The sequence below is a fragment of the Dryas octopetala genome, chromosome 3, assembly GCF_963921425.1.
Source record: "Dryas octopetala chromosome 3, drDryOcto1.1, whole genome shotgun sequence".
Taxonomy (NCBI): domain Eukaryota; kingdom Viridiplantae; phylum Streptophyta; class Magnoliopsida; order Rosales; family Rosaceae; genus Dryas; species Dryas octopetala.
In genome coordinates, this window is record NC_141368.1 from 21,014,926 (window position 1) to 21,037,037 (window position 22,112).

Sequence of the window (22,112 nt, forward strand, 5' to 3'; positions counted from 1 at the left end):
TTAATCCTCAAACTTTCTCATCCTTCATTTTCAAAGTGAGTAGTAGGACGGTGTCCTACCTCTACCTCCTTGATACAAAGGTCACATAATACAGGTATATTATGCTCATTCCATACAGCCTTAACTCCTGAGTCATTCTTTTCTCTCATCTATGTATAAGTACTTGGTTAATAATTGACTCAAATTCTATGTAGGAAAGCTCACAGATCAGACAACAAACACAAACTAGTGTTAAAAGTGATGATCAAACATTCTTCCGAAAAAGTGCCTTTTGATTTTCTTTTTCTTCCGAAAAGGAACAGTAGTAGTACTTAGGTTAACACGTACTACTTATGGTTTTGATCCAAGATCCAAGATCAACACGTACGTTAAAACAAAAGTCATAGATCTTGACTTGTGGTTTTGATCTTGACTTGTTAATGGCAAATGTGAAAAATTGCTAAGCATCAACAAGTTTATAAGTGCTGCAACTGCTTTCATAAATACATGGCCTTTGAGTTTGATTATCCTCTAAACCCAATCCATTCCAAAAACCCAAATCAAAAAAGGGAAAAGAAAGTTGTTTTTTTCTTTGAAAATTTAAACCCTCATCGATCGTCATCACCAGCCAGGCTTTTGTTTGATTTTTGCTGCTGTTTTCACAATTTTTTACTCCACCACAGAGATCAGATATTTTGTTCTCTCTCTCTCTCTCCCACCCTAGAAACTCAGATCTGATTGTTGTCGAATTTGTGGTCGACACATGGTCGAATTTGTCTCAGATCTGATTGTTGTCAAATTTGTGGTCAACACGATTGAAGTCTATTTTTAAAAATCTACTATCATACAGCCCACCTTTTAAAAAAACCGGTGCTACATTAATGGTGTTATTGTAGCACACTACAATGTTTTTTAAAAATGCCACTTTTTTTCCTTCTTCAATTTTTTTTTTCTTCATTTCAGTGCCAATTGGTACACAAACTACCAAAAAAAAAAAATCATAATTTAGGTAATTTTCATTCCATAAACATGTTAAATAATAACCAACATAAAACACAAAAAATCAAGATGAGACATCCATAATCTTTTGCGTTTTAATAGTAAATATAATTGTTACTATCAAATAGTAACATTTATTGTTACTATCAAATAGTAAAAATCACCTATTGTTACTGCCCGGCAATGAATTTGAAATCTAAGGATTTGAAATACATGAATTTGAAATCCAAATCCAAATCCAAATCCCCAATCCAAATAGGCCCTAATATTCTCATTCACAACTAATTATTCTCATTTACAGCTAAACTAAACTGACCTTAAAAGTCTGCAAAAGTCTTGTGGCATTCAATCATGTCTTATAGAAAGTTTATAAAAGTTTTGTGGTATTAAAAAAGTCATTGACTTTTATGAATTTTATTAATTGTGAAGTTTTGTAGACTTTTGGGTGTGAAGTAAAAATCTCTATTGTTTGTTCACCATTTATCCCAAAAAACTTTCCACAGACTTTTCTCTCCTAACCAAAAAATAAAAATAAAAATAAATAGAGTAACAAAAAATAGCACTGCAGTATTTGTCTCGTCTCGACATGATGGTATTGGAAAGGCATGAAACTTTCCACAGACTTTTCTCTCCTAACCAAAAAATAAAAATAAAAATAAATAGAGTAACAAAAAATAGCACTGCAGTATTTGTCTCGTCTCGACATGATGGTATTGGAAAGGCATGAGCATTTGTCTCGTATTAACATCAATGACTGCCATTGTTGAGTAGCCCAGTTGGAAGGCCCGTAGAATTATCCACAATGCATCCAAGTTCGATCCCCCTCCCCCCAAATAAAAAAAAAAAATCAATGACAACAGAGTAGCATTGCAAATTGGAACTGGTTCCTTTGATTAATTAACCCCCATCTTTCCCATTCTTTCTTCTTCATGCTTCTCCATTGGGCTTCTCAATTTTTTGAAAGATCAATCTTCTATTAAAAATAAAAACAAAGAAAAAAATATCTGGAGGATATCTGGTGTTTTTTTTTTTTTTTTTTTGAAGATTTATCTGGTTGAAGGATGAAAAAATGTGGAGAAGCTATCAGTCTTTGAATTGTCTACTCTATTGGGCTTTCTATCTTTTTTAACCCCTTCCCTCCCAGTTTTATCTTTTATGGCTCTTTGGCCTATTTTCGGACAAAAGTGCCCCTGATATACATGTCTTTTCTCTCCCCCTAAATTTTCAAAATTCTCTCTCCCACCCACATCCTCTTCAGATATTCTTCTCCACAGATCTAAGATCTAAATCCACCCACCCACCCACCCACCCACAAAATCTAAACTAAGAAGACCACCGTAACTGGAGGAGAGCCCCAACCACTGCCTCGTGGAAGGTGAAGAGGAAGAGCGTACGCATTGGTCGGCGAGTGGGAAGAGCTGGATAGTCCGGCGGCCATCATAGTGATCAGGGTCATTGGCGTTGTCCGCGGCGGAGTTGAAGCTTCCAAAGCTTTGCATGTTGGTGGAATTGGAGCAGAGGACGGAGAGGTTGAGATGTCCAAGGCATCCATACCAAGATATAGGAAGATAAAAATCTCAGCAACAAATGACAAGGTTGCAAAATCATGCCTGTAGACCAAATTTGATTTGAGTGGTCTCTTTGGTTGCATTAACTTAGACATGCGTATGAGATTGAGTCTACTAGTAAGCCGGTCCTGTCTTAATAAAAAAAGAGCAGCTATTTGCACACCTTTTTTTTTTTTTTTTCCTTTTTGCACACTCTTTTTTCCTACACACCTCCTACCATATTCTAAAATTTAAAATTTCTTTTCTACACACCCCTCCCATTACCAAAATACCCCAACCTCATTAATCTCACTAAATTTCTCACTACACACCCACCCAACCCAAACACTACACACCCCACCAACACATCCAAACTACACACACCCCACCCCAAATGTGAATTTTTAAATTAAAAAAAAAAAAAAAAACCAAAGAACAAAAGAAAAAAAAAATGTTGAAACCAGCCACCCCGCAAGCCTCTGCCATCCCAGCCCCTCCCCCTTCCCCTCCTTCACCCCTACAACCTCCCTCCCTTCCCCTCCCTCACCCGACCACCTCTCTCCCACTCTCCTTCCCTCACCCGACCACCTCCCTTTCTCTCTCTCCTTCACAGCACCGACCCTCCTCTTTCTCTTTCCACCTCATAGCACCACCTCATCTTTCTCTCTTCTCCCCATAGCACCGACTTTGAAACCCAAAAAAAAAATGGCAGGTTTGGCGGATCAGTGCCAAACCTGGCTGTTTCGTTCGGCAGGTACTCTTCGAACAATCCTCTTCTATTCGGTGGATGTTTGCCGAACGAAATAGCCACGTTCGGCACTGTCCGCTGAACCTGTAACTTCTTTTTTTTAAAATGTTTGTGCTGCATGGAGAAGAGAGAGAGAGAGAGTGATAAGAGGGTGGTGCTGCAGGGAGGAGAGAGAGAGAGAGAGAGAGAGAGAGAGAGAGAGAGAGAGAGAGAGAGAGAGAGAGAGAGAGAAGAGAGAGAGAGAGGAGGGTTGGTGCTGCGTTGGGAGGGTGGTGCTGCAGCCTGCGGGGGAGGTTGGCGAGCTGGGAGGGTGGTGTTGCGGGGAGAGTGGTGCTGCAGGGAGGGTGGTGTTGCGCTGGGAGGGTGGTGCTGCGAGGAGGTCGGCGAGCTGGGAGGGTGGTGCTGTGCTGGGAGAAGAGTGGAGAGAGAAGCCAGAGAGATGGGAGCTCGACAAGGCACAATTGGGAGGGGAGGGAGGAGAGAGATGAGGTGTATTGGAGGAGGGCTTTAGGGTATTTTTAAAAAGGGGCAACTGTGTAAAATCACTAATTAAGTGATTAGGGGTGTGCAAATAGCAACTCTCAATAAAAAATGTATTGTTTTGTTTATTTATTAATATATTTTAAGAATGAATAGAGAGGTTGAGATCCAACATTGGGTTGGTGGGTGGTTTGAGAGCAATGGAGTTGAAATTAGCAGCAGTTTTTGTGGGATGCATGATGCATGATATCTTTGGGTTTTTTTTTTTGTCACTTTTTTCTCTATTTTTTTTTTCCTTTGAAATTTTGTGGGTTTTGGATGTAATTGGGAAAAAGAATTATCAAAAACATTGTATTCATTATTGAGCAATAAAAAGAAAAAAATAGTTTGGATTAAGACTTAGGAATTTTAATAAATTCAGATTTTTTTGTCAGATTTTTCATTTTTAGATCTTAGTTTAACAAATTCCGATTTGGATATGTTGTTCCAGATATGAAATTTTGATTTGAGTTTGATGTTCTAGATCTGAAATTTCAACCTTGGTTTGTTGTTTTATATCTGAAATTTGATGGTCAACACATGGTCAAAAAATGGTCGACACATAATGCTACAGTCGCTTTAGATCATGCTGTAGCCAGTTCATCATATTCATCATTTTCTACATTTTTTCATATTTTTGTTAAAATCAATTTTTTGGTTGACAGAGCGTCGACCAAGTGGCGACTCAGGGGTTGACAGAGTGTCAACATGTATATCAGGGGCATTTTTAAATGAGCCAAAGAGCCATAAAAGATAAAGATAGGAGGGAAGGGTTAAAAAAGATAGAGTTTAAAAGAGGTTATTTAATGAAATTACCCTATTATAAATTGTCACAGTTCTGCAGATGGTATTTCTCATTTGGGTCAGTTTTTGGGCGTGGGCCTATCATGAGTTTGTTGGGCCTCCTGACTGCATTCTTCCGGCCCTTGCTAAGGTTAGGATTGTGATTGCTTTGGGCCAGTTTGGCGTTGAGGTGTGGTGGGAAAAAGCTGCTGTGAGGTAAAGTTGCTATGTGGTGGGAAAAACTGTTGTGAGGTAAAGTGGATGAATGTTTGGTAAACTGTGTTTTTAAAAGTGTTGTGAGTGGTAAAAGCAGCAGTAGAGTGTTTGGTAAATTTTGATGCAGAAGTGTTGTGGCTATGTATAATGACCAAAATGGACATGATTTTATATCGTTTCATAAGTAGAAATATTAGACATGATTTTATGACATATTAGAATTTAGAAATGGTATTTTTTTTGTTGGGAAAGAGGAAAAAACTAACATTGATAAAAATATTAGACATAATTAAAAATATTAGATACTTGGGATTGAATATTAGATATTAGATATTACCCATTAAAAATATTAAATATTTGGGATTGAAAATTAATGAGGGGTAGGAGCTGTCATTTCATAAATTGGCTGAGGACAATTTTGGAAGTCAGGGGTGCTTTCCCACACAACAGCTTTGGAAAGCACCTCCCTAGCTGCTTCCTCCCAACCCCCAAAAATTGCTTTCCCCAACCCTTGTTTTTTTAAAAAAGTTGCTTTTGGTTTTTTTACCAAATACCTCAAGTTGTATTGTGGTGGAAATAAATTGTTTTTTTTCACCACACCTCAACCCCAAACTGGCCCTTGGTATTAAACATTAATACAGAGTGATAAAAAATTACAATACATTTGTCATGTAATAACATTAGCGTACATTAATTAGCGTTTGATAAGTCGTATTTTTAAAGTGACGTGGGTATAAAAAATAGTGTTTGAGTGTTAAATTTTAAAATTGAAGTGATGTAGTTATATATAATGACAAAAATGACCTAAAAAGTATAGAAGTTTTAATCGAAGAGCACGATACTTTCATACTCAAAAAATTTCCAACTCCAAACCAGCTGACAAATTAAATTTCGTTCGTATGCGTTTAAGATTTAGTAGCAGATCACAAATTAACTATCAACTCAAAATAAAGTTCCATTTCTCAAAAAGTAAAAACCTTTACCACCCGGCTGCTACATAACATAGCATGGGCCATATGTTTTTAAGGAGTACCACTGTTTCTTTGCTTTCATCCTCCAACAGCTAGCCCACCGACAATTGCTTCTGTTATTGTAATTTGTGTGGTACACATAATTGAACTAATCAAATAAGTGCTTTGAAACTTATTGCATGGTATATCAATCAAATTAACTGTTTACTATACACACATATAAAAGAATGCTAATTAAAAGTAAAAAAAAAAAAAGGAAAAAAAATTAATAATAACCTAGTTTTAATTTTTGTGAAATATTTTTGCCAAGAATAATACATAATACAATAATACATAATGTAAAGTTCAGAAATGTTATTAGAATTTCAATAAAAAGAAATGTTAATTATTAGAAGTCCCAAGGCTTATGCTGGACTCTGATGGAGGATGGATCAGATGTATCTGGCGTTGCGCATTAAAGACATACTATCAGCTCCTTATTATCAGAAAAGAAAAGGCATATTGTCCAAAAAAAAAAAAAGCAAGTCTTGACTTATTAGTTCTTGAAGGCTATATATGTACTAATTAAATCCAATAACACTGGAAGTTTTTATGCATTAGTGGATTTCATTGTTCTTCTTTATTTGAAAAGGACCTCCATTCGTCTTTGATGAGTTGGATTCCTTCATAATAGAAGAGAGAGAGAGAGAGAGAGAGAGAGAGAGAGAGAGATAATGCTAAAACCAAAAGGATTAACCGTGTGGGATCCACTGCATTTCTCAAAGACTCACAGTCAACAAAATTGAGCTATTTCCTTACCTGGTTTTCCAACTTGAGCTATTTACATATTAAACTACTTCATTGAAATCCTATCGATCCTTTGAAAAGAAGAGAAAAATGGCTGGAGCTTTGGTTGGAGAGGCTCTGCTCACTGCTTCCTTTGCCAATAATCGAAGAGAAAAATTGCCTGACAAATTAAATACATGCATAGATGAAAAAAACCAAACATGAACACCAACAAGAGGAAGCTTCCTAGCAGCACCCACAGGTCCCACACCATGCATATGCTTAACCGTGTGGGACCTTACCAAGGCAATTGCTATATAATCAATTGTAATCTTATGTGTTTGATCGGCTATTTGAAAAATTGGTTAGAATACTACTTCATTGAAAACCAAGTTGAGCTATTAAATTGCTGGGTCAATAATGGCCAGCTGCAAGAGGCCTTTGTTTAAGTGTTAATCAAATAATCAAAGACAGAAAGTAATTAAAAATTAGGCCAATAAGCTTCCTAGCACAAGCACAACCACCATATAAAACATTTTCTAGTCATCTACAAGACTACAACTAACAGCCCAAGTCAGTGTACGTGATCCAGCTATATAATCCTAAAACACTTTCCTAAATCGGAGTATAGTCCAAGTCGCTGATTTGTAAAAAAGTCTTTTAATTAGTTATAAAAGTCTCAAATGTATGGTCTAAATATCTTTAAGAAGATCGATTTATATTGTAAGAGAGAGTACTTTGGAAATGAATGAATGAATAATCAGTGATGAGAAAAATTGAATGAATTATTAATGGAGCCACTGCATTACAAAAGCAATCGTAAAGACACTGAGTTATAATCTTAGGACACTTCTGTTTTTCCAACTTGTTCGCCTAGTACTTCATTGAAATTTTGACCAAAAAAAAAAACGTACTTCATTGAAATCCTATCGATCCTTTGCCAAGAATCGAAGAGGAAAATCGCCTGACAAATTAAGTACAAGCATAGATGAAAAAAACCAAAGATGAGCAACTTCCAAAAGCCTTTTATCTTACTACCACTAAACACCAACAAGAGGAAACTTCCTAGCAACACCCACACCATGTTTATGCTTAACCGAGCGGGACCTACTGCATTACCGAGGCAATTGTAATCTTAAAAGACTTCTGTATTTCCAAGTTGATCAGCCATTTGCAAAATTAGTTTAGAATACTACTTCATTGAAAACCAAGTTGAGCTATTATATTGCTCGGTCAGTGATGGCCAGCTGCAAGAGGTCTTGGTTTAAGTGTTAGTCAAACAAGAAAAGACTGGAAGTAATTAAAAATTAGGCCAATAAGCTTCCTAGAACAAGCACATAACCACATATAAAACATTTTTTAGTCATCTACAACTAACAGCCCAAGTCAGTGTACTTGATCGAGCTATATAATCCTAAAACACTTTCACAAACTCCCCCCCTCTGCTATTTGCAAAAGTTAGAGAATACTTCTTTGAAATCATTTGCAAATTAAGAAGACAAAATGGCTGGAGCTTTTGTTGGAGAGGCTCTACTCACTGCTTCCATCCAGGTGTTGTGTGACAGGATTGCTTCACGCGACTTCATGGACTTATTTCGGAGGAAGAAGCTCGACGATTCACTCCTGAAGAAACTGAAGATCACACTGCTGTCCCTTTCTGTAGTGCTCAACGATGCAGAGGAGAAGCAAATTGTGAACCCTGCTGTCACAGACTGGCTTGATGAGCTCAAACATGCTGTCTTAGATGCAGATGACTTACTGGATGAGATCAACACTGAAGCTTTGAGATGCAAGGTGGAAGCTGAATATGATCAGACCCACAAATTCACCAAGGTGTTGAACTTCCTCTCTACTTCTCTTAATCCTGTTTATGAAAGCATGAATGCTAAGATAAGAGAGCTGTTTGAAAGATTAGAACTCCTTGCAAAACAGAAAGGTGTGCTTGGTCTGAGAGAAGTTGTTGGGGGGAAGGTTTCACAGAGAACTCCAACAACTTCCTTGGTTCATGAACCTTTTGTATATGGTAGGGATGGAGATAAAGAAAAGTTAGCAAAACTGTTGTTTTCAGATGATGCAAGCAGCAATGATGTATCTGTCATCACCATAGTCGGAATGGGCGGAGTTGGTAAGACAACCCTTGCTCGGTCCCTTTACAATGATGACAAAGTAAAAGAGCATTATACTCTTATAGCTTGGGCTTGTGTTTCAGAAGACTTTGATGTGGTTAGGGTAACTAAAACCCTTCTTCAGTCGGTCACTTCAAAAAATTTTGATAATATTATGGACTTGAATCTTCTTCAAGTTCAACTAAGAGAAGAAGTTAGGGCAAAGAAATTTTTATTTGTATTGGATGACCTTTGGAATGAGAATTATATTGATTTGAATTGCCTCCAGGCTCCTTTTGCTTTTGGGGCAAGAGGAAGCAAGGTCCTTGTAACAACACGGAACGAAAACGTTGCATCTACCATCAACAATGTTCCTATTCAGTACTTGAAACCGTTGTCGGATGAAGATTGTTGGTTGTTACTTGCAAAACATGCATTTGGAGATGAAGCCCCTAGTGCACATCCAAACTTGGAAGAAATTGGCAAGCAAATTGCAGGTAAGTGCAATGGTTTGCCTTTAGCTGCAGAAACACTTGGAGGTTTGCTACGTTCCAAGAAGAAAGATTTAGAGGAATGGAATAGCATATTAAATAGCAATATTTGGGAGCTACCGTACAATAAAAGTAATATTCTGCCCGCTCTAGGATTGAGCTACCATTATCTCCCGGCCCATTTAAAACAATGTTTTGTTTATTGTTCAATTTTTCCGAAAGACTATGAATTCAAGAAGGAAGACGTAGTTTTACTTTGGATGGCTGAAGGTTTAGTTCCACAAGATGAGAATGCGAGTAAGATGGAAGAGGTGGCTAAGAGATACTTTGATCAATTATTATCACGATCACTATTTCAAAATTATAGCAAATCAAGTTTCACAATGCATGATCTTATTAATGACATGGCTGTGTTCATGGTCAAGGGATTTTGTTGCAGGTTAGAAGGGGGGGAATCTCATGAAGTTCCCAAAACAAGTCGTCATTTATCATATGTTCAAGAAGAATTTGATACCGCTTCAAAATTTGAGCCATTATACAGGCTTAAGTGTTTGCGGACCTTCTTACCCTTAAATTTGAGAACATATTGGCAAGAATATTATGTAAGCAAAAGGGTTTTACATGATTTGCTGCCAGCACTAAGATGTTTGCGAGTCTTATCTTTATCAAAATACAAAAATATCAGTGAATTACCTAATTCTATTGGTAATCTCATTCACTTGCGCTACTTGGATCTTTCCTTTACTGCAATCAAAAGGTTACCTGATATAGTGTGTTCTCTATGCAATTTACAGACAATACTATTGTCATATTGTTTCTGTCTCAATGAATTGCCTAAAGATATGAGGAAATTAATTGATTTACGTCATCTTAATCTCCGTGGAACTAACATAAAAGAGATGCCATTGCAAATGGGTAGACTAAAAAGTTTGAGAACATTGACTGCATTTGTTGTTGGAAAGTCAAGTGGGTCAAGCCTTACAGAATTGAGGGAGTTACGGTATCTTCGGGGAAGCCTTTCTATTCGAAAGCTGCAAAATGTAGTTGATGCTATGGATGCCTCGCATGCCAATTTGAAGGAAAAGAATGATCTCAAGAAGTTGGTGTTGAAATGGGGTGAGGACACCAATGATTCCCAAAATGAGAGAGATGTACTTGAGAGGCTCCAGCCTCCCATAAATTTAGAGAAGTTGACCATCAGATTTTATGGTGGAACTTGCTTCCCAAATTGGTTGGGAGACTCTTCCTATTCTCAAATACAATTCATGTGTCTCAGTGAATGTAGTTATTGTTTGTCCTTGCCACCACTTGGGAAGCTACCCGCTCTCAAAGAGCTTTCTATAAAAAGGATGAAATTTCTTACGACTATCGGTGCTGAGTTCTATGGCAATGGGTCTTCTCTAATATTTCAGCCGTTTCAATCTCTGGAGAAGCTAGAGTTTGAGGAGATGCTTGAATGGGAGGAATGGCAGCCAAGTGGAGGTGAATATCCAGATTTTCCTCGTCTCCAGGAGCTAATTTTAAACAAGTGTCCGAAGCTGAGAGGAAACTTGCCTAATCATCTTCCTTGCTTGAAAACACTTTCAGTGGTGAAGTGTGTGGTTCTATACGAAAGGGCCACTACAACCCTTAACACGGACTACTTACAACAATATTCTTTTGAAGAATTGAGCTTGGCTGGATGCCCGCATCTGTTATCATTACTAGGTCAGAGAACAGAGTACATGTCATCTCTTGGGAACCTTAAGATTCGAAATTTTGTTGATATAGAGTGCTTGCCCAAGCAACTGGTGCATAGCAGCAATTGTCTTCAAGATTTGTGGCTCTATGATTGTCCATCCCTGTTGTCGTTCCCTAGAGATGGTCTACCTACTACGTTGAAATCACTGTCTATAATAAAATGTAGGAGATTAGAATTCCTACCTTATGAGATGATGGCCGAATTGACATCGCTTCAGTCTTTGAGGATATACAATAGCTGTGATTCACTGAGGTCCTTCCCGTTGGGCATTTTTCCCAAACTTAGCTATCTTGATATCAGAGGTTGTGTGAATCTGGAATCCCTTTCCATTGAAGGAGTTGATGAAAATCTCAACAACTTGCAAATCTGGGAGTGTCCAAATCTGGTCTCTTTTCCCCACGGAGGATTGCCCACTCCCAACCTGAATATATTTTTTGTCTGGCGATGCGAGAATTTGAATTCATTGCCCGAACGAATTCACACCCTCACCGCCCTTCAATATTTGTACATATGGAATCTTCCAAATGTTGTGTCAATTGAAAAAGGGGGTTTGCCTCCCAACCTACGTAGATTTTCAGTCCAATATTGTGACAGACTGAGGCCTTCAGCGGAGTGGGGTTTGCAAGGACTTGTCTCCCTTCAAAGACTCGAGATTGAAGGAACTGACCATCTGTTGGAGACGTTGCTCAAGGAACAGCTGCTCCCTACCACTCTCAACACTCTCAGGATCTCTGACCTAAGCCTGAAATCTTTGAACGGAAAGGGACTTCAACACCTCACTTCTCTTCAAAGGCTATTCATTGTTCGATGTCCGAGTCTCGAATCCCTGCCAGAGGGTTTGCCGTCATCTCTGTCTTTACTGTGGATCAAGGATTGTTCTCCAACTCTGAAAAAAAGATACTGTGAAAATAAGACAGGAGAAGATTGGGGCAAAATAGCTCACATTCCTTGCATAGAGATAGAAGAGGAAGTGATCATATGAGCTCTCATAAAAAGTTCTGGTTTTCATTTCACTCTCAACTCTAAAACCAGAGTCAGGTATGTACCTACCACCCCAACGCTTGTTTTATATCTGTTAAATGAGAGCATATGCTTATTCATATTTTAATATTGTTTTCTTAGCTTTTGGGCTTCTCTTCTGCAGAGAGCTAGAGAACTAACTGTGAAACTGTAAAGATAATTGTTGATCTTTGAATGGAGAGGATTGACCCAAGATTGCTCACATCCCCTGCACTGGTAATTATTTCCGAGTCTTTTGTAAAACCTGTCACATGCATCTGCATAAACTTCCATGGAAACCAAATGAGTGCTAGATAAAAGAAATCTTAATCTAATTTTAATATTTTTATCAATAATATAATCACAAAACTTAAACAAAACAAAGTTGAAAAATTGAACTGTGTGCTCGTGTTCTTCAGTTCTTGGCCCCCCAAAATCACCAAAGTGCTTAATATAAGCTGGCGATCTGTATTTTGAATTTTTCCTAACCTGTATATAACAAGTTAATTTTTATTTGTGGTTGCTGCTTTCATGTTCATTTAGCAGTTTGCTAATTTATCTCTCAACTCTTTTGTTGCGATTATTTGCTGTCAGATTAAGAAAAGGGGTCATGAAGTGTTGTTCACATACCCTAAGGCTTAAGAAGAGGGCCAAAGTCATCCAATGAAACTTACTTGTAAGTCCTTTTGCAGTCTTATTATAATTTGAAGTTATTGGCTAATATATTTGAAAGAAATTGGGGTTTGTTTTCCTCATTTGGGTTTAATTTTAGCTTCACTGATATTAATTATTTTCTTTTACTCTTCTTTAATCAGTCCTGGTGGATGGCTTACAGATATGTGCCAAGAGAGATGTGAAGTCAGGAAGAAGAAAGTTACTAATTAAGAAGGTACTTGGATTAGACTTTGTCTGATTTGCAGCATCCTTTTCTTCTAATTTTTTATTTTTTTGGGCTAATAGCATTCACATTTTTATGTTTGGTTAATAGCTTTTTCCTTTGAGTGATGCAGAGACCAGGAGGATTGAAGGCCATGGGGAGCATGGAAAGCAACCCAGAGTGATTCGAATTTGAATTTTGCTGAAGCAAAAGACAGTTTTCTCTGTGATCTCTATGGAAGAAGATAATGGAGGGATTTGAATTTCTTTTAACAAATGATTTTAAGCAAAATATTAAAGTTCAGTTACAACCCCCTCTGGTCAAGAGCCAATATGGAGGACAAGAGCTGAAAGAAACTTGCTGGTACAGCATGGAAACGTTGCTCAGAAACATCTGCTTCCTACCACTCTCAACTCTCTTGAAATCTGTACATTGAATCTGAAATCTTTAATGGAAAGGGACTTCAACATCTCACTTCTGTTCAAAAGCTAAATATTAGAAGGTGTGATAGTCACGATTTCCTGCCAGGAGTGGGTTTGCCAGCATCTCAAAGGATAGATATTGATGAGTGCCCGAATCTGGAATTCCTGCCAGGAGAGGGTTTGCCAGCATCTCTTTCTTTTCTGAGAATCTACAAATGTTCTTCCTTGAAGTAAATTACCTTGAAAATAAAACAGGAGAAGATTGGGACAAGATAGCTGGCATTCCTTGCATTAAGATAGATAAGGAAGTGATTATATGAGCTCTCACAAAAAGTTCCGGTTGTCATTTCACTCTCAACTCCCTAATCAGGATCAGGTACCCATATGAGCTTGTCTTTTATTTTTATTTTTTTTATCTGTTAAATGAGAGCTATATGGGAAATAGGTAGTGTAGTCCAATATGGTGGATTCAATGCAGCTACTTTTTCTGGCAAAATACTAGTATATTTTCGAAATATATTTCGCTGCTTTTCCAAGAATTTACAAGTATGTAGCACTTCTCTTCAAAAGCTAGAATTCATGTGATGCTTTATTAAACTAGTTATACTCCTCATATTCAATGGAAAGTGTTCCACTTAAAACAGAAAGTTGGGAAATTTAAGCCACCCTCTAACTGTCTCCCATCTGTTTTAGACTGTTGATTTCATAGTCGAAATGCATAGACTCGTTTAGCTGAAAATTGAAATTTAAACTTCAAAAATTGATTTCAAATCTTCTTGAAGCTTAGACTTCAAACATTGAAAACAAAACAAACACATCATGGATTGCCCAAGTTGTATGTTCAAGTAAATCTATGTTGTTAACTACAACTGAACCACTACTCATAAATTTGATGATTCCAATTTCAGCATAACCTCAAGGAACTAGATGTGTGCTCAAACACCTATGCAGAAAATTTGATGCTTAATTTAAAGTTTTAACACACTTGATAAATGATAATTGAATACTTATCCTTTGGTGCCATCACCTTGACTTTATCTCTTTTATGTAGTTTGCATATCAATTAGCTAGGTCCCTTTTTAATTGTCCAATTTCTGTGTTCTTGTACAATCTTGGACTTTATACTGGGAATTAGGTTTAAGAAGCTGCAACAATTTCTTTTCATTAAAGCTATTGAAATCACTTTTTTTTTTTTTTTTTTTCTCTAAGATCAATATATCAATTCTAATTTCTTCTTCTTTCCATTTAGGATACCTGGTTGAGCTGAGATACATAAAATAGCTTTGAGAAGAAACAGGCTTTTCACAATTTGATTTGGAATAGAAGTGTAAGAAAACACATGAAGGTAAAGCTCTATGTATAATTTCTGAAGGACTCTGAAATTTTGGCTTTAGCAAAAATTACAGTTGCCATTTACTATTTTTCTATAAGATTTTGGCCATTCTTTAAATCCTTTCTTGTTTTATGGGCAGATATCAATATTGGGGGTCTCTAAACCATGGAACTGTCTTCTAATATTACACTTTGAGGCTTTAGGGTACGTTATTTGAGGTGCTAGTTCTGAAATCATGATATAGAGTGGTCTTAAACTCTGAATGGACATTCGGTAATTCTTTCCAGTACATTATTCAATGAACTTTGTGTCATGCATGAAGGAAGCTTCAAATTTTCTTGCCAATTTTCCTTATGAGGTTTTGTGGAGCTACCAGCTACTTTTCCAATATATTGTCAAAATATATTTTGCTGCTTTTCCAAGAATTTAAAAGTATGTAGCACTTCTCTTTAGTTGAACACTGCGGCAGATGAGCTTTACCTTAGTTGTTCTTTCTTTCTCATCAGCATTATTCCTAAAAGAACTGAAGATGGGATCTCTCTTTCTTTTTTTTACATTGATTATATGATATAAAGAAAAGGTCCAGATTGTCAAACTGGCATGCATAATAAAGTGAATAGCTCATGTAATTTGATGATTCCAATTTCAGTCCAAACTCAAGCACCTAGATGTGTACAAAAACACCTATGTAGAAGTTCTGATGGTTCATTTTAAGTCTTAACACTTGATAATTGAATGTACATCATTTGGTGTCATCCCTTCTCTATATCTTGTTTATGTCTGTGTTTAATTGTTCCATGTCTGTCTTCTTGTACAATGTAAGACTTTTTAGTGGGAACTAATTTTTAGCTACAAGAACTAGGTTTCGTTAAAGCTGTTAATCAGTTTGCACGTTTTCTTCGATCAATCAGAATTTTCATCATCTTTGCATTAGGATATTGTTATGTAAGATTGTGGTCCTACAACTTGTACGACCACAATCTTACATAACGACAGTGAATTGTACGGTACAATTATTTGAATTCTTTCTTCTTAATAGGCAGAGGTCTGTTTTGGAGACCTCTAAGCAGTGCTAACTTTGTCAGCTAATATTACATTTGATGCTTGAAGGGTATGTTATTTGTCAGCTAATACGATTATTAAGTGGTCTGAAACTCAGAATGGACTTTCAGCAATATTTCGATCCCTTATTTAATAAATTTTATGTCATGCATTAGGTCTAACGTGAAGGAAGATCCAACATTGTTGTTTGGGCTGCATTTAGTGGATTTTTGCTGCTGTCATCTCTGTGGTATCCATCTCGCAAAGAACTCATTGCCTCTTGGATGGACTCATCTCCCACACTTTCAAGAGGAGGGTCTATTGGCAACCACTCCTACCTCTCTCACCATCTTTCCTCTCATTCCAATTCTTTTATTAAAGTCCAGTGTTGCCAAAGAAGAGTTTGTAGGTATGCAGGTTTTCCTCGCATTGTTTATTTATTCTTTCATTTGAGTATCAGATACAATCATGAGATTTTAATGTCTAATATGACAGGATTCGAATTCTCATAAAATGGGGCTTCAGCATTATTAGTGGTTTGATTATCCGTTCATTACTTGGTGGAGTGAAATTTGCTAGCAGACTCTGTTTTTGAATTCCCTGTAGCAGCAGAAAAAAATACATTTGGAAACTTTGACACCAAAGAATCATCCAGAGAATCTTATACGTAAGTCCTTTTGCGATGCTTATAATTTGAAGTTATTGGCTAATATATTTAAAAGAAATTGGATTTATTTTCCCCAACTGCCTTAGTTTTAGCTTATATGTTATTGATCTTTTATTCTTTCCTTTTGTTTGGGTGGGCATTGGTGGGTGGTAATTGGTCAGTCCTGGTGCATGAAGTTAGGAAGAAGAAAGGCACTGTCTGATTGCGGCATTCACATTTTCTTATATGGTTTGTTGATTTTTTGTTTGGGTAATGCAGAAAAGGGAGCATGGAAAGCGACTTAGAATGGAAGATGTAATTCATATGAATTTTGCTGAAGCAAAAGACAGTTTTCTCTATTCTCAATGGAAGAAGATAATGGAGTGGTGGCTTTTCGATTAAAAAATTATAGGTAAGTTGTTTCAAGCAAAATATTAGAGATCAGTTACAAGCCCCTCCGATCCTGCCCCATAAAACGAAGAAGCAAATCTGGACAACAACAGTCCCATACAAAGGAGCTGAAACCCCTAAAGCGAAAGCTGCTCGATTATGATCTCTGCCAATGTGACTGAAAGAAGAATGGTAAAACAGTACAGCTGCGATTTGTACAGAATATTTATAAGAACGTTGCAATTTACAAAGAACATAGTTTTTTTTTTTTTTGTTTACTTTTCTCTTTACAGTTTGTGTTGACCAGTATTTCTTTTAATTTATATGATCAACTGTGATTTCATATAATTAGATCTTCCTCTTCTGTATTTCCTCTCACTGATTGATTGTGCCTCTGGTCCTCTCCCTAAGTGCAATTGGGGAAAAAAAAAAAGCATACCCAACAAACACATAAAGATTTCGACACTCACGTGACTAAAGATCTGGCATATCACCTGCCACATAATATGGTTCACTCATGTGACTTGAGATGTTCCTTTATCGTTATCATTTCTCATTTCTTTCTTTGTTTGCTTTGCTCTTCTTCATTGTTCAAGATAACACATCATCTTATAAAAATTGGCAAGACAATTAATTTATTGAAATAGAAATTCAGAGGATGGAAATCGAGGAAATCAGCCAAGATATCAAAATTTGGTGAGATGAGATGATTTTTGTTTTCACATTTGTCTTTGAGAAACTGGCAAATTTGCTCTCAGGCTAAATAGTAGCACCTTGTCTTTATTTTTTGTTAGAACTTCTGAAAACTTCAAATACAGAATACGTTTAATAAATTCAAACTGTAATCAGGAAGAAAGACAAAGACGGTGATGTCCAGGCTGGAATGACATAAATTTATGACGAGAATGTACAATTACAACAAATGATGAGTCAAAACCGTTGCTCCAAATAAATTGAAAATGATCGAGTCTAGAATCATAGATACTTGGCCAACCAAGGTAGTTCCTTGTTGTCCTTCAGTGCAAATGCCACATCGTCACTGAAACAGAGCCCATATAAACTCATATCAGATCAATGAATGGTCCAAAGTTTTCTGATAAAACCTCAAAAGTTCAAAGTAGATTTCACTTTTGGGTTAGGGTTGAGGGGAATTCTAATAAAAATCAGTAGCTGCAGTTTTGGGAGAGAGGGATGAACCTATTGTGGTCGCGGTCTACCACAATAAGTTTATTATATGCAAGATGCTCCCTTAGACTTATAAATTGACAACTGGTATGATACAATTAGTAAGATATGCAAAACCGGCGGAAAACAAAGTCTAATCAGTCGCTGCAAGGACTTCACACTTGAAGGGGAACAAACCTTGGAAAGTTGAGCTGCAACTTCTGCAACCTGTGCTTTTCTCCTGATTGACATAAGATTATTCTACATTCACCAAGCTTACAACTGCCAAAACAATAAAACCAAGAAATCATGTATTCCATGTTAAGATCAAATTATTTAGTATCATTTCCAGAAATTATCCTCTAAACGTTCTCACTATCTATTCTTTAAATAAGGCAATTGTAGACACAAATATTAGCCTGTTCCAAATAGTCACTACAGCCGCAATTGAAAACCAAGGACGTGAATTAAAGTAAAGCCATTTGACTTGCACCTTACACCCGCCTCAGAGAGAACATAAAAAGAAAAGAGGCCATCACTTAAACCATGCAATATATTATATGAAAAAATGCAACAGCAATTAAAACACTTATTTTAAATGTCACCAAGGAAAATAGAATTGTATTTTCACCATTGTTTCCAAATGACATACCTACAAATAGGCTTAGATTAAGATAAAAACTTTGTCAAATCCTGAATCTTTTCTTAGTCAAAAGCCAAACACTCCCATGTTTAACAAGATAAAAATAATGAACAGAAAAGATATATAGACCATGTTTAGGGTTTATGTTTCTCCATATGTATGTAGAAATTAATATTATAACGCATCTTACCGAATTTTTAATAGTGTGTTATGTCCAGGAAATGATTCTCCGTTGCTTGTACAGAGACAGGAGATTGCCATTGCTAACTGCAATCCAAAATATAACTTCAATAAAAACACTATTGCATCACAACTTAATTTTAAACCTCCAGTAGTAGAAGTAAACAGTGAAGGGCATCAGAGAGAGTGGTAAACCAAAATCAAAATACTCTGGTTTCTACTTGAGATACACTATTGTGAGGGAGAATAGTATTTTATTAGTCATTATGTCAATCGTCAATGTTTCTTGCCTAATCATTATCACCTTCTGTGTTAAATACTAAAATTTAAATACAAAAAAATCTGAAAGCACCGAACAAAAATGTAGATACACAAATCATTCAGGGAAGCTTGAGAAGTTCACCTTTTCAAAAGTAGTTTCACCCATTCCTGTTTTATAGAGTTCATGCACCATAGCAGTCAAAAAGATTTTGCTCAGTTTTGGACAAGTTTTCATCACCTGGAAAGGAAAAGAAAAGGAAGAATCAACATAAATATATCTCTCAAGAAGGTAAAAAAAATTATTTTCCATCTTACAGATGCAACATAATAAATAAAAGTAGTATTGAGTTAAATCTTATCTGTGCATAAATAAAAAAAAAAAAAAAAAAAAAGGAGTAAAAAAACTTAAAACCAGCACCAGTGATTCAGTTGTTAATGCTTTATGTTAATTTGCTCCTGTAAGCCATTTTTTCACAAGCTATGTTCTTTACAAGAGTGGCAGCTATATAAGATTTAGAAAACGCCAACGGCCACCATTTTCATCTCTATTGTAGGCACCATTAAAAATGTGCGGCCATCTTGATCTAATTTATCTCATGTTAAGATAGTAAATTATGTAGTAGTCACTGTTTTATTCAAGAGCTTTGGTTCCCTCTTCTAAGAAATAACTTCATTAAAATAAATGAAGTTTCAACTTTCAACAACAGATAAAATAAGTATTTATTATCAACATAAGATATAATTTGACTCACTTGAATATGAGCTGCCTGGAACATTTCTTGTATGGCTGCTTCAACCTCTGCCATACCAAAAACTGTTTCTCCTGCAACGTGGATACATAAAATGACAAGAAATGAAGCTTCAGGAACAAAAAAATAACACTTCTAACAAAGCAAGCACATATTTTTTAAGCTACATGAGATGTTGGTGTTTTCTCATACCAATGCAGCAACAGAGTACATATTTGAAATTTCAGGTTACAAGAAAGAAGAAAAGTTAATAATTCTAATTCTTTGGTTTAAAGAAGAGCTTCATTTTGGAAAGCAATGAGAAAGTTATTGAATTAACTTAACAGGTTGCATGTGTCAAATGGACCAGAGAAGGATTAGGTATCAAAATCTGAATATTTGTAGATGAGGAATAACAAGCACTTACTAGTTCTATCTGGTGATAAAACAAAAATTGGTGGAGACTCTCAGATAAAGGGTGCTTCTTTAAAAAGAAAAATGAAAAACAAAGCAAAACCACAGTAAAAAAAAAAAAACAAGAGATGTTCCATTTAGTATTTAAAGTAGATCTTCCATGAAACCTAGCTCTAATTATGACAAGGAAGCAACTTCTCTGGAAGATCCATGGTTGGCTATGCCTGAATATATATATATATATATATATATATATTTATCACAAAGAGGTTAGTGTTGCAGTCATCAACGATCTCATTGTCGTCATCATTGTTTCTAGTAGAACCATTTTTCTTTTTCCTTTTCCCTTTTTTGGTATTCGAGAATCCCTTAATCTCAGAAAAGAAACATCATATATAAATATATATATATATGTATATATATATATTTATCACAAAGAGGTTAACGTTGCAGTCATCAACGATCTCATTGTTGTCATCATTGTTTCTAGTAGAACCATTTTCCTTTTTCCTTTTCCCTTTTTTGGTATTCGAGAATCCCTTAATCTCAGAAAAGAAACATCATTGTGTGCTGAAAGAATGCAATCATCATTCAATAAGGAAGGAGACATATTGAAGAGAAAAGTATTACCTATTACAACTAATTTTGAGTGTGGCTTAGTAGGCCAGTCAAGAATGTTGTATAGAACCTGAAACCAAGAAGGGACTACAAGTATGAGAACTATGTATACTTAACAAATATTCATAGTAAAACTTTGCATATTTTATAAAACAAATGACTGGAATAGTTGTTAGCAAATATTCACATCACAAAATGCACAGGGTACCAACTGAGACAAATGGTTTACCGACTGGTTTCTAGTCACAAGAAGATCAAGTTCATCAATAAGAAGAATACAAGGCTTGTCATCTTCTTTGCCAATTTTCTTTCCATCAGAAAATTGCTCATTTAGCAAGTGAAGAGCCTTTTTCCAACCAACTCTGTACCCACTTAATGCTTCGTATATAACCTGTGCAAACACAAGGTGTATTACAACTGATTATCAACTCTACCCAGCATTCTGTGTTTTCTATATTCTCAGATGTATTATCAATTTCTTTGACACTGATTTTGATTACAATGCTGAAGTTCCCTTCAATGAATTGTTTTCACCTTGGTATTGCTCCGTTAATTTTTTTCCTTTTTGTGGGATATGTGGGTTTCCAAAAATTCAGAAAATCCTAAATATATGTTTTTCTATTGCCATTTGATCATTAAGACCACATACCTCAATAAAACGAGTTAAAAAAAATATGAAAGTTATAAGGCACCCCATAATGTGGCAGAAGAAGCAAAAATAGAAAAATATCAAATACAGAAGAAAAAAAAAAAAAAGGACATCTTACATATGAAGCTGCCTTTGGAAAAGAGTCTGAATTGAGTAAAAAGTAATATCTGGGGCTGGTTTCTCTTTTATGCTTTTTAATTCTTGTGTTAACTACAGCACAATTACTTACAAAAAAAAAAAAAAAAAAAATCACCTACGAGGCTACAAACCAGTAAATTATGGTTTGTGTTAAAAATGCGAAAAAGCACATAAAAAGAAATCAGTAAATTATAGTTGTCGCAATTTAGGGTGGCAAACTATTTATTTGTATTTGAATTTTGAAATTGGGGTTTTGCTTCTGATTCAAGCATATTGGTTGTGGTTTTTCTGATAGTTTTATTTTATGTCACCAATATATGTATGAGAGGTTGATTCACAAGTTCCAATAAACATATTTCCAAATAGGTAATCCGGCACCAATTGGTAAAAAAAATAGGAAATTATATGCGGTTCATTTGTTTAAATGATTTTATGTTGCACTACCATTGGCTAACATATTTTGCATCAAATGGCGTAATTTGTATTTGTCAATAGTTAATTTGGGAATTTGTATTGATTGTTTTTGCTTTTTTTCCTGCCAGTTTCTTTTACCTTTAGTTATATTTTAAGCCAAACTTGAACTTGAAGCCTTTGTGGTACAATTGTACCACTGTCAGCAACCTGCCCTAAAAAAATAAAACAAAAAACAAATAAATTAACTTCGACCAACACCTTCATCAACGAACTACAAGTTGTATGTTTCTACAATCTATGTTTTCACATTGTCATTTGTTTTACTTTGCAC

At 35.9% G+C, this 22,112-nt stretch overlaps 2 protein-coding genes and 1 pseudogene across 6 annotated transcripts; 2 read left to right on the forward strand and 1 right to left on the reverse strand.

The window, feature by feature from the left end:
* The first annotated feature begins 7,707 nt into the window (after positions 1–7,707).
* Positions 7,708–11,846, forward strand: LOC147291741 (putative disease resistance RPP13-like protein 1 pseudogene; annotated as a pseudogene).
* A 1,640-nt stretch (positions 11,847–13,486) lies between these two features.
* Positions 13,487–16,801, forward strand: LOC147291742 (uncharacterized). Of its 5 annotated transcripts, none has more exons than XR_015121292.1 (6): positions 13,487–13,538; positions 14,412–14,507; positions 14,635–14,927; positions 15,713–15,945; positions 16,032–16,203; positions 16,462–16,801. XR_015121292.1 is itself a non-coding variant. In XM_086237656.1 (6 exons), the coding sequence occupies exons 2-5, from the start codon at positions 14,502–14,504 to the stop codon at positions 16,068–16,070; spliced, it is 351 nt and encodes a 116-aa protein (XP_086093782.1). In that variant the 5' UTR covers positions 13,487–13,538; positions 14,412–14,501; the 3' UTR covers positions 16,071–16,203; positions 16,365–16,801. The 5 variants fall into 5 exon arrangements, 3 of the variants coding, with proteins under 3 accessions (XP_086093782.1, XP_086093781.1, XP_086093783.1); XR_015121291.1 differs by having other exon boundaries at positions 14,635–14,768; XM_086237656.1 differs by having other exon boundaries at positions 14,635–14,699; positions 15,713–15,953; positions 16,365–16,801.
* A 658-nt stretch (positions 16,802–17,459) lies between these two features.
* On the reverse strand, positions 17,460–20,981 carry LOC147291743 (origin of replication complex subunit 1B-like). Its single transcript, XM_086237658.1, has 7 exons — positions 20,768–20,981; positions 20,593–20,650; positions 19,573–19,643; positions 18,963–19,058; positions 18,570–18,646; positions 17,935–18,018; positions 17,460–17,611 (listed from the first exon to the last, which is right to left on the reverse strand). The coding sequence occupies exons 3-7, from the start codon at positions 19,624–19,626 to the stop codon at positions 17,548–17,550; spliced, it is 375 nt and encodes a 124-aa protein (XP_086093784.1). The 5' UTR covers positions 19,627–19,643; positions 20,593–20,650; positions 20,768–20,981; the 3' UTR covers positions 17,460–17,547.
* Between the last annotated feature and the right edge of the window lie 1,131 nt (positions 20,982–22,112).